General features: G+C 39.5%; 1 protein-coding gene across 6 annotated transcripts in view; it reads right to left on the bottom strand.

Moving 5' to 3' along the window:
• The window catches only part of LOC122991796 (target of Nesh-SH3), a 49,760-nt gene that overhangs the window by 13,785 nt on the left and 23,788 nt on the right, over nucleotides 1–12,187 (bottom strand). For 4 of the 6 annotated variants that reach the window (XM_044365127.1, XM_044365125.1, XM_044365128.1 and 1 more), the window contains exons 2-9: nucleotides 5,679–5,858; nucleotides 5,471–5,539; nucleotides 5,238–5,370; nucleotides 4,048–4,238; nucleotides 3,464–3,507; nucleotides 2,593–2,641; nucleotides 1,819–1,884; nucleotides 1,540–1,617 (exon numbers count right to left, since the gene is read on the bottom strand). In XM_044365127.1, coding sequence (XP_044221062.1) covers nucleotides 1,540–1,617; nucleotides 1,819–1,884; nucleotides 2,593–2,641; nucleotides 3,464–3,507; nucleotides 4,048–4,238; nucleotides 5,238–5,370; nucleotides 5,471–5,539; nucleotides 5,679–5,844 — 796 coding nt within the window. In that variant the 5' untranslated portion in view covers nucleotides 5,845–5,858. The remainder of the gene's footprint in view (nucleotides 1–1,539; nucleotides 1,618–1,818; nucleotides 1,885–2,592; nucleotides 2,642–3,463; nucleotides 3,508–4,047; nucleotides 4,239–5,237; nucleotides 5,371–5,470; nucleotides 5,540–5,678; nucleotides 5,859–12,187) is intronic. The other 2 variants (XM_044365126.1, XM_044365129.1) reach the window with 1 other exon arrangement.

Raw genomic sequence — 12,187 nt, 5'->3', positions numbered from 1 at the left:
TGAGAGAAAAAGAGAGGAAGTCAGAAAATAAGAGAGACAGATAGTGAAAAAAACAACAGAAAGGCAAACAAGCAATAGATAACATGGCATTCTAGGCCTTTAGTACCTGTACTCAACTTTATGGCCATGTAATGTTAAAAATACCTCTGTTTTGAGGATTGTTGATTAATTCAATGGAATCTGAACAGGAATCACAACAATGGTCATCTGATTTTTTCCTGGAATTACACTTTATATATTAAAAAGAAATCAAGACTAGCTGTGTCTCAATTCAGAGACTGGATCCTCTCAACAATGCGGCCCATGACAGTCGGTCCCTCAGAGAACCAGAGGGCCAGATTGAGCCTGAGCTCTTCCTAAATGAGACAGTCTAGCGTCACAAACACCAAAACTATGGCACATTCAGGTACTCCTCGGGTCAATCATTCTCAAGTTAGTCACTATAAAGTTGACCTCAAATGCTGAACAAAGTACCACAAAATACCAAATTGGGTTTTGTGATACCCAAGTTTACAGTTTCACTTGAACACAAGATGAATAATTGGTCTATTCGATTGTATTTGGACATATCCAGGCCCGAATTGGGACACAGCATGTGTATGACAACACTCTGGTTTTATGTAATAACAACTGAGGGAAATTGCAATATACAATATATATAATAAAAGATGAATGTGAGAGAAGACGACAAAGGGAAAGAAAAGAAGAAGATAAGAGAGATTCTGCTGGAGTTCCTGCTGGGGAGAGAGGAATGTTTGGTGCATGCAGTTTGTCATGCAGACTTCACATCTTCGACTGCACTGCATTGAAAGCAAAAGCTTCAGGTTTGTAATCAGCACAAATGGTGATGAACAATTATACTGTACATACTGAAAGATCAAGTCTGAGTAATGAAACAGAGTAACATATGGACATAAATAGTGTTATGGACTGATGGAGTTGGTACTGATGAAATTACAAACGGCAAAGAGATAAGAGACGGGAAAATTAAGACAGTGCATTTATTTGAGATATGACTGATCTGACTGAAATGCAAGATTACAAGGTTGTCAGTGCTGATCAAAGGTCACCACTTTCTGGGGGGCTGGGAACAGGAGCCCACGACATGTGGTGACTCTAGATAAATGGTATTAATGTTCCAGTTCTCTATAGTACTGTTGGCTGGCAGGCTTGTCTAAGTGATTTACAGTTTGAGTTATAATCTGTGATTCATTTGGGTAAACAGATCTTGAAAATCAATCACTATAAAAATAACTGACAAATATAAAAGAACCTTAAAACCTTCATTAAAAATCACTATGAGCTATGTAGTTTTATGAAAATGCCATGCAGCCAAGGCCACCTACCTTACCCTTATTAAACAGCTGACACCATCAGCTCGCATCCAGGGAGGGCTGAGCTACTGTACTTGTTCAGAGCATGCCACTCTTGCTCATGCAGCTATCGACAGCCTCTCAATTATAGTCTGCCGAGTCTATGATTGCACGCAGCGGGAATGAGAGCCATGAAGCCTTTTTAAAACCATTATTCACTGTTTACCGATTTGCTGTTTGGTGACCAAAGGCACTGTGGGTCCAGGGGTCGACAGAGAATCCTGTCTAGTGGTTGCGGGTGGAGCTGAGAAATATAGTGTATGTTAGTAGATCTGGGAGAAAGCTTGTTGCTGTATGTCCTGTAGAATGTACAAAAACTAGTGTATGTTCATTAAACAACGAGCTAAGATTTCCTGCAAGATAGTGATAGAGAAGTAATAGTCAGACAGAACATCGAGATTTTTTCCGACCTCAGAATTAAGCTTTAGGTCAGAAAATGCATTACCAAGAGTTGTCTTTGAGCCTATGTTCCGGGTGAGGGGCACTCTGCCCTGGGTCCTGTTATGGAGAACTGACAAGGACAAGGGAGGAGAGATTAATGTCAAGAAGTCAACACAGAAGATGCCTTCAGGGTCCTGAAAAAAGAATTGGGTAGAGAAATTACAATAGCAAAATATGTTTTGGAGGAAAAATAATGTCACCCACATTACAATATAGTTTTCTTCAACATTATCGGGCCAATAATGTACACATCAACCAATATTTATTAAATGTTTATTCTTATAATATCCACGCCAGGCACCTAAGGAAAAATATGGTTAAGGTTAGGAAACTAAAAGATTTTTAAACCAGGGAAAAGTAGGTTCAATCTCTAATTAAAAAACATAAACATAGCTTTTGGTAAACTGGGTTGAAGTTGTTTATATATCTTGTTTATATATTGGCATACTGGTCTCCACGTAGTAATATTGTTTATAATTAATCTCGTGCTAAATCTTCATGGTCACACAATTTGAAAACAGCTTTACTGGTCTTGGAATCTGCAATAAACCAGCAAAACAAAAACTGCAGATTTAAAAACGTGAGACTGGATGTGATGAGGTCCAGCCTGCATGTTAAAATTCTTCCAGTGCTGAGTCTTAAAGCAGGGGTCAGTGAGAAGGGCTGAAACAGACATTTCTGGGCAGCGATAAATCATACTGCATTATAAAAATTCTGCTGCTGTATTAAATAGGGTTCAGTGGGTTTGACCAAAAGCAGCGTGTCTCTATTGGCTTACCATGGCGAGGAGCAAAGGGGAAGGAGTGTGGACCTGGCGTTAAGGGTTTCTGGTGGGCGAAAGACAAGAAGACATGGAAGAATTTGTGAAAAATATAATTTAATGTAATGTAAGGAAGTATCATCATAACAAAATGTCCTACTTCTAAATGTACACTCTGTCTTCAATACCATCTTTTTTCTGCCTCTTTCTTTGTTGCACAACTCTTAGGCCTTCAACTCCATGTCGAATTGGTAAACTCCCTGGCGAGAAGATTGTTATTCAAAGTTTCCCTCTTGAGGGGTAAGTGTTGTGTCTGATTCTCAGCAGCTGTGACACTTTATGAATATGAAGCTAGCAGCACATGATACAACAGCACTGCACTGTCCGAAAATCCGTGCCATCTTTCTCCTCACAACTCCTTTCCACAGTGTTATCGTTCCTTCGCTGTCCTTCATTTTCTTTTTTTCTCTCTTTTATTCCTCTCCAGAAGTTAGCTAGCTACAGACTGCTCTCTTGGCTTGGCCTACCCTGGCTGCACTGATGCTGTTTCCATTCAGCAGTTGGATGGAAAATTAATTAGGCAAACAACCCTGAGAATAACATACACTTACTAAAGTGCACAACATGGACTCTAAAGTATATTTCTTGTTCCAAATACACACCCTGTTCCCGAAAATATTTATTTTGAGAAGAGGTGTACCTTTGCAGTCACACCACTCTCGCATCTTTCATTTAGCATATTTGACTACTAATAGCACCTGTATCCACATATTAATACAATATGACGATTACGTAAAAAATACTGCAAAGAGACCAAATTATAATATTAAGTTATGATGCTTTAGTTATGCTTTGATAAGAAATTAAAAAGAGTGCATCCAGTACATACCACAGGGTTGATGGGACGTTTGACGATTTTCCGGATGGCCTTGTCTAGAAACACAACACAAGATTTAAAAAATTAGGAAATTAATAGAAAGTGAGGGAGCTAAATAAAACCACATTTCAAACATGCTTTGCTCAAGATGTGTTTCATATTAAATGACTGAATAAGAGGGTTCCTCAGTAGTGGGTTAATACAAGTAAACCACAAGATGATTCACTAACACTATTCAGGATCTAAGGGTTCATATGATACCGTAACGGCACGCAATGTCACTGTTATTACTCCCACTTAATTGGCAGACACTTAGTCAGCATCTGCCATCATGTGTTCACATTAAAAAAAGATGGAAAACATTGCCCAATTAGCAAAAGAGCTGATCCGTAATAAACTGAACAAACAGATTCATGCACAGGTTTTTACAGACTTTGAAGACTAGAAATAACGGAAACAGAAAGATACTTTCTAAGGGGATGTGTAACATTATCTAGCAAAGTTTTTCTTAAACATACAATAACATCTAAATATTTTGGTCCACAGATAACCGGAAAGGGAGGGATGGTGTCATGAAAAACCAACATCAAACATACCATCTGTACTCCCCATGCTGATGTTGTGAATGACTGGCTTGCTCCACACTCCAGTGCCGTCCTTAGTGTTGGGCTGGACACCGAACTCATAGACTGTGTTGGGCTTCAGATTGTCGATGACTGTGTCACTCGTTGGGCAAGTCTGGTAGTTCCACTTCCTGTTCCTCTCCCGATAACGCACTGTGTAGTGTCTGGGCCAAAGAAAGATCAGAATAGAGCATGCTGATTGTAGATGTAGATAAACATTACATCTAAATTTGTCTATGAAGAATCTCAGTCATCCAGGTGAAGTGATATCTAGATGAACAAGAACTTTAAAGAAAAAAGTTTAAAGAAGCTTTATCAGTTCTGACTTGTGAGGAGTTCCCAGGCATTTAAACCGTTTTAGGGACATTCACACTTTAATGTCACAATAAAACTAATGAAGTACATCTAGATACTGTAAAATCAGTATTGTATATGAATCTAATGTTAACAATGTTCTAACAAGCAGGGTTGGGAGTTTGATCTTACTGTATGTTCCTTTTGAGAAAAATGTATGCGCTCAATACAAAAATGTCCATCTCAAGGTTTCTGTGCTGTGACAGAAAAACTCTTCCCACAAAAGGACCAATGTTTCTATTCTTTTATTCAGAAGACACACATGAAACTAATATTAGAAATAAAAGCAAGAAGAGATTCATTCCAAAAGGCGGAGCAGGAGATCAAGTTTTTTATCAGATTCTTCCAAAATGGTTTTTTGCATAAAGTTTCAATTATAAGATTTTGTTTAGAGAAGGAAAACTTTCTCATACAGTACGCTATGTGGGCGGATTCTCCTAAACACCTGTGTGCACAGTCTGTTAGGGATCCACTGCTTAGTAACCTGAGAGACTTAAGGGAGTCATATACTGTTTATACAGTTATACCAGAGTCTCTGCACCAAATGTCTGAGAGAGAGAGAGAGCGAGAGAGAGAGTGACTTAAGCTTCCACCATCTGTTTCTGTGCTTTCCAAAACTACAATACAGCCAGTGGACATGAAATGAAAAAGCCTGAAAAATAATCTTCATGCACTTGTGCATTCATGTGATTGTCTCTTTTTTCAGCACATCGATGAATCCGTACCAAGCTGTCTCTCTGTATTTGCAATGTGGTATTACAATCAAGCTCTCGAGGACAACGTGCACGTGTGTTAGTGTGCAAGCTCACCCATCTTCCAAACAGTCATTCATGACATTGCCTTCATAGGGGGTTTTCAGCAGCGTCCCCCAGGACAGGAGAACTGAAGTGGGCGTCACTGACCCAATGACTAAGTGTAGCGGCTTCTCCAGTTCCACTTTACCTGCAAAAAAATGAACATTAACATTAATGTCCACCTCAATGCCAAAGTGGCCATGCCTTTCATGCCTGAATTTCCTATGAAATTCTTGTAGAAGCATTACCTGTGCACTGCTTTTTCACCTCGTTGGTTGGGATGGGCTGGACAGCAATAAGGTACTTGGGCTCAGCATCTATAAAAAGACGAACTAGAGGTTAGTTTTACAGATCCTCTGAGCCTCCATAGACACAAACAGTCAAAGTCAAAATATGCAATATGCAATTCACATATGCATCATAGTCATCTGGTCCTTGTCTGTTTGTGGAACCCACCAAACTCATTCTCATAAGGCTCTCCGTTCTCAGGCAGCTGAATGAACTGTTTGGAGAACATGCTGCTGCCATAGCCCAGGATGTAGCCTTCAAGCTTTGTGTCAGTGCTGGGACGCAAAAACTTCATCACGATGGTGTCTCCAGTGGCGCTGATACGGACTTTCATGTTCTGACGTCTCACTGGGAAGGCAGGAGAAGACACAGTTGTTTCATGTAACATTCAAGTAGGTTCTTACTCTTGTTTTGTTTTTGAGAAGATCACTGCACTTATGACTCAAGGCTATGGCTTCTAAAGCACATAGGGAAAGCTGTCATAAAGTGCAGTACCTACAACCCTCAAACAAACTTCTTTCTCCATTTTAGTCTTGTTTTGTAAAACTAGAAAAGCTTACAAGGAAGAGATTGAGCACTTCTGCTCTCCATCACTTAACAAGCACGCTAGGAGTACACACAGTCAAAGCAGGCTTGCTGCTGGTTTAAGATGTCTGCTGAGGTTTAGGTTTTACCAAAAGTTAATAGTGGTGATTTTATTAATAGAGTACAAAACTAGAGCACGTACCTAATAACACTTTTTATTGTGTGCTTTCTAATTGGGTGAGAACATGACTTTTATAGACACTGCAGCTTCTATATGAGGAGTTTGTAGGCGAAAGATATGTCTCTGCTCTTAGAAGTGGCTTTTCAAACAGATATGCTGTTTTTTAAATTTTAAATCAAGGTCTTATGAAACCTTGAGGTCAGCAAGGCATGATTCAAATGATTTGATTTGACTAAAAAATGGTATGAGATAATACATTGCACACACAGACATTTTTTTCGCTTACACACACACACACATTTTACAAGAAACTGCACGTTTCCTGCCAGAAGGGACCTCCACAGAGCAGAGACCCAATCAGCCAAGCCTTGGGACAGATTTTAGATGAGGACAGGCACAAAAGGGTGGAGCATAGTAATCTTGAGCCAACAGAGGCTACAGATGAGCTCATGTTTACTGGCCAAGGCAACCATGACAGCTTGAACTTGGTCTGACATTGCGATTGCTGAAATGCACGTGTAAAGATCAGAGACCTGCAGAGTGTCAGTTGGACAAAACAAAAACAGGAGTAAATCAAAGGTAGGTGAGAGTGGCAGATTTGACTATTTCATCCCACAGTTGATTACTTGTATATTGGGTGGAATGCACAAAAATGTGATGATTTCTGTGAGTGTTCAAGTCTCATTTTTACAGGCGAGCTCTTAAACCTGAAGACTTGGAAGGAATATTTGATAAAACTTTTTTTGATTTGTCAAACATCTTTTTCTAATACAATGAAACTTTTTCTTTCATTTTATCCAAACAAGAAGAAGCCATTTTAATCAATATCACAAATCTGTATGCTAGTAGCTGTAGCTAGCTTGTGTTAAATTTTAAGCAACAAGTCTTGATACAATGAAGCACATCATAACGAGTGAACTGACAAGCAAACTCTAGGTCCCTGCTTGCACAATCAATTGATGAATTTGCTTATTTTTTTCTCATTACTTGCCTCTGCCATGTGGCCTTCAACACTAGCCAATAACTTGGCAAGCTAACAGTTAGTCAATTTATTACAGGCATGCAAATCAATATCAGAAAACTCAGATGAAGGCAGCTGGGCCAGAAGTGTGACTTATGACTGACAGTTGGCAAGTACACATGTAGAACAATAAATAACCACCAGGGTAGATGTGACACACAAGTTTGTCATATTAATCCCATTTTTATTAGATTTAAGTGTGTTTTATTTTGAACATTTACATCCTCCTCAAATCAACTTAGAATTTAGAGCATTCATACATTTAATTATATTTCCACAAGCTCTGTTTTTGTCATTTAAATTTTTTGAGGTCTACAGTGGAAATCACAAATGAGTCTATGGAGGCTTAAACTTTCACCCCTCATTGTCTTCGAGGCTTAAAACAATTGACTTTCTGCCTGGGTTATGGCTTGTACTATACTCTCCACAGCACATGTCCTTGGCTCATATTTCAGCATTAAATGAAATAGTGGAACTTTGCATGAGGAATAATGCCAGCAGCTGCCAGATGCCAAAACAGACACTGACAGCGAAAGAGGGGGAAGCCCTGAATTTGAAAAATACCCTTGCACTTTTCCAGCTATGTGTTTCCTATCAAAACTGCATTTGTTTTGCTTCTCCCATCAATATTTCCGATAAAACACGAGTGAGGTTGGCTCACAGGGTGGGGGGCTCAGAGCATATGAAACATTAGGAAACTTCTGGCAGCACGTTTTTAAAACTCCAGTACAAGAAAACACTGGCTTGCTCCCACGACAACCCATCGAAAGCCTGGCCATTTGGCCCACACACCACTTAGGGACTGTTAAGACTTATCAATATTTCCAGAGTAAAATGAATAAGGCTTTAGGAACTGATCCAGTCACAGCTCTAATAATCAATCAACTACAGTACAAAGGAAAACTATTGACATTTAGCTAGCCAGAAAAAAATCTCTAAGCCACAAAGTCATGTTGTGCGTGTTTGTGTGGGCCCGCAACGAGTCATTTCAGATGACTAATGAGGAAAATAATGGCTGATTATTTGAATATAAATTCATCATGAGAGCAATTGTACTGGTGACTCTGACCCTGTCAAACTAAAAAAAAACAGTGATTTACTACCTCATCAAATGACATGTAGCCACAGTGTAATTAAACCCATAACCTTAATACCCAATCAAAGCAAACATTCATTCTAACAGAGAGAAATGGTACAGTGCCATGATATAGCCAAAAATGGATCTGTCTTTTAATAAATTTCATCTGCAGGTTATGGAGAATTTCGAAACAGCTTCACGAATGTCATTCCTACTCACAATTTGGGGTGGCAGTCTATTATATAATATACTGTAAATCTCACATTGAAGACTAATCCCTTCAATTAAAACATCATGACATGAGCAGACTATCTCCACATGTATCCCAAGAGAACACAACCAATTAATCAGCGCTTACTGTACGAGGAAATCCATCATAACACTGGGAGGTGGCCAATAAACATGTCAGATTATACAATAAACAATGCCACATCATTCAATAAACATTTCACCCTTGTAGTCATCCTGTTTTCAACTAATATCCAGAGAATGTAATCCTGCTGGCTTGAAAAAGAGAAACACCCTCAAAGTGGAAATTCAAGCTTGGCTCAGCAGAGCGGCGATCTTGGATCATCAGCTGTGATGGATGATCCTCCGGGAAACTGAGTAGGTTAATGGGGTTGTCAGCATAACACGCTCTCTTCACTTTCAACTGCAGTGCAACATGATATTTTTATGTGTGTTTGGTGTTTGGAAATAAATATTAAGAAGTGCATCTCTACAGTATTCGCAGTTCTTTGGCATCACCTTTCCACATGCTGATTTACTGTCATTAACGAACCACAGATCATCACTGCTGCAAGTTCTCTACACCGTCTCTCGCCTCTCTTTCAGTTCAGATGAAGAGGACTCTATTCAAGTAAATGCTCTAGAATAAATACACTGAGATCATCTCAAGACTTTTCCACTGAAGCTGATGTGTGAACTAATGAACTATAAATATCCAAAGCAAAGCTTCAAAAAAAAAAAAAAAAAAACTTGGAGCAGGACTACAAGGCTTGTTTTGTTTTCAAAATATGCAATGGAACTTTCCTCTCTTTGTTGAAATGAATGTGGTAGTTTTGGTGGATGAAAGTGACACCAAATAATGAAGTCATGTCAGTTTGTCTTGAGTCAGAGTGGCTGAACATGACAGCTGGGCTCTACAGACTGACCAAATGAGGGTATAAACACTTTATAGTACCCTACAACCTGAAAGTATCACACACATACACACCCATTTAAATCAATTCAACTGACAGTAGATGCCATACACACACACGTATTCTGACTTTGCGTGCATGGTGCCCTAAGTCTCAAAGTGATTTTACGCAGCTCTGGCGTACAGTATTTCGCCCTCTCAGGTTTCTATCCTGGAAGAGGAGACTTGGCTTCACGCACCGTGGAGACAGAGACAGATGTTTTATGGCCCTTGGTAAAACAGTCACCTTCATTTAAGGCAATGAAGTGTGAAAATCATCTGAGCCCCGTGCCAGCCGGAGCACAGAGGGTTTGAAATCATTTAGCTGGTGTGCAAACGACAGCTGAACTGACCTATATTAGCTCTAACGGGAATACCCGGAGCTGTAGACTAGTGTAACTCAGCCCATCAAATATATACCGTAATTCAACTGGAGCTTTCTTGATCCCACCTCTCAGGCTCACAGGAGGGGATGCCAGGAGGCCTCACCTTGCGGCGCAGCGGGAGAGAGCTGTGCCTGGGATTGTACTCCCACATTTTCCCCCACTTTGGCTGCTTCCATGTTGGTCTCTCTGCTCTCACATTATATATTCCCTTGTCAGATTCAACTGAGCAACAGCTGTTTTCCTTTCCCCTGTGGCACAGCTCCATCCCATCCTTCTCCTCCTTTACTCAATCTCTTCTGTCCTGTATGTGTCACCAGCCATCTTTCCATCAACCTGATCCTCTCTCAACTTCCTAAAGTGCTTTGAATTTATCTGTCTTGTCCTCTAACCTCCTCTACTTTCCTCTCTACCTCCATATTTCCCTCATTAATCTGTGCAAGACATGTGGCCTTGTTTTGTCTGGCTCAGCAGCAGTTTCCAGGCCATATATTGTCCTGAAGAAGATCGGTAGTAAATAATGTCTTGTATTAAAAGAGTTTCAACTCATTCAGATGCAGATATACACTCATAATTACCATAAATGCTGTGGGAAGTACAGATCATCTAACAGCACGTAGACCTGTCAGCTCTGACAACACTGTGTTGTCTGATAATATCTTTAACAAAAGAAAGCAAACACACGTCATTGCATAACATGTTTCATTCTGAAACCAGCAGCCTGATCCAAGAAGAACAGAGATACAGACTTTTAACTCTCCTCCCAAAGCAAAAACACACATTCCCCCTTTCATCTAGTTTCCAAAACTGCACACTGTGATTTGTCTGCGTGCCAAGTTCAGCCAGCGATGTTACGCACTGGAAGCAGCCTTTTCCACCGTGCTTACCTCTTTATACTCCAGTCTGCTCACCTCAAATCACTTTTATTACCATCAAAGTCTTCAAAGGGTCCCCAAATTTAACCCACAAAATAGAGCATGGCTGGAAAGTATAGAGTCAGAGATGGAGAGCCAGAGTTCAGTGTGTTTGCAGTGGGATAATGAGACTATATGGAAAACGTTCGTGGAAAATATATTGTTTTCCAAGAATGTCGTGAGAATCCTAATCAGACCGAAGAGGTGCAATATGCTATAATCTACTTATCAAAGTGAGTCTGTTTTATGGTTTCCTTTATGTTGGAAAAGAAAACTCTGTATGTAGGAGCAAAGGGTTTGGGAGCTCTGACACTGAGTTATCTTCAAACTGTTGATAAATCCCCTAAATAGCAATTTGGATTGCACATGATACATATGTAATATTTACATAATGCAAAGACATTGTTGTGATAATCTTCCTTCTGCACTTCTGTTGATACTTTGGAGATATCTTCACTGGACAGCAATGATGTGTCTACAGCACTGTCTGTGTTTAGTTTTAAAGACTCTCTTCAGATGGTTTGATTTAAAAAAAAAAAATCCATTAATGAGATAATGTAAAACAATAAATATTTGCTTGAAGCAACAAATGAAAGTAATTAGCCAAATTATACACTTGATCTGCTCTGTTGGCACAGTTCCAGGAAAGTCATCCTACCAGGTTGTCTACAAGTCTAACCTCTAACCCCCAACCTGGAAACACTTTCATTAAAACCTGTGAGCAGTAACTGACCTATTTCACTGTGTCTGCTCACCTCATTTCAGGGAAATGTGGATTAACGACAGGGATTGTAAAAGCACACAGTTTCTAATCAGGGCAGTTTGAAAGTCTAACAGGTGGTTCTTGAGAAGAAAAACTTACTTCTCCTCCTTCCCTTTTTGGAAGAATCTGAGAACTTTCAAATCCCTCATTGAATCTATTTAGGTGATTTGTTTGCAGGGAGACAATATGTATAGTTTTTATTGCACTCAGTGCAGACACAAAACAGCTTCAACAATTTTGAGAAACAAAATGTATTGATAAGGAAATATTTAAGAACTTTAGCTCTATAACTACTTGAATGTTTTGAATCAGCTATTGGAATTCAACACTAATCCCTTTTAACACCCAGCTTCACCATACTGCTGCGTTACCATATATATATATGCATATGTGCTGCAATACTGATAAGTTGCAGCTGTTTTTTGTGGACACAGAAAACAAGTTTGTTGGAAACACAAGACTACTTTTGTTTATCTTTTGCTCATTGTGTGCATCTGGGGATTTCTACAAAGCAGAGGCTGCAAGATGCTTCTACCTTTTTTATCATGTTAGAAACAAGATTTGTGAATGACACCCATCAATCATTATATATCATTAGTACAGAGTAGTCTTGCTTAAGTTGCAGAACCTTT

Source organism: Thunnus albacares, chromosome 11, assembly GCF_914725855.1.
Source record: "Thunnus albacares chromosome 11, fThuAlb1.1, whole genome shotgun sequence".
NCBI classification, from domain to species: domain Eukaryota; kingdom Metazoa; phylum Chordata; class Actinopteri; order Scombriformes; family Scombridae; genus Thunnus; species Thunnus albacares.
Note: the sequence above shows the minus strand (reverse complement) of the source record. Positions and strands in the feature narration are given on the sequence as shown.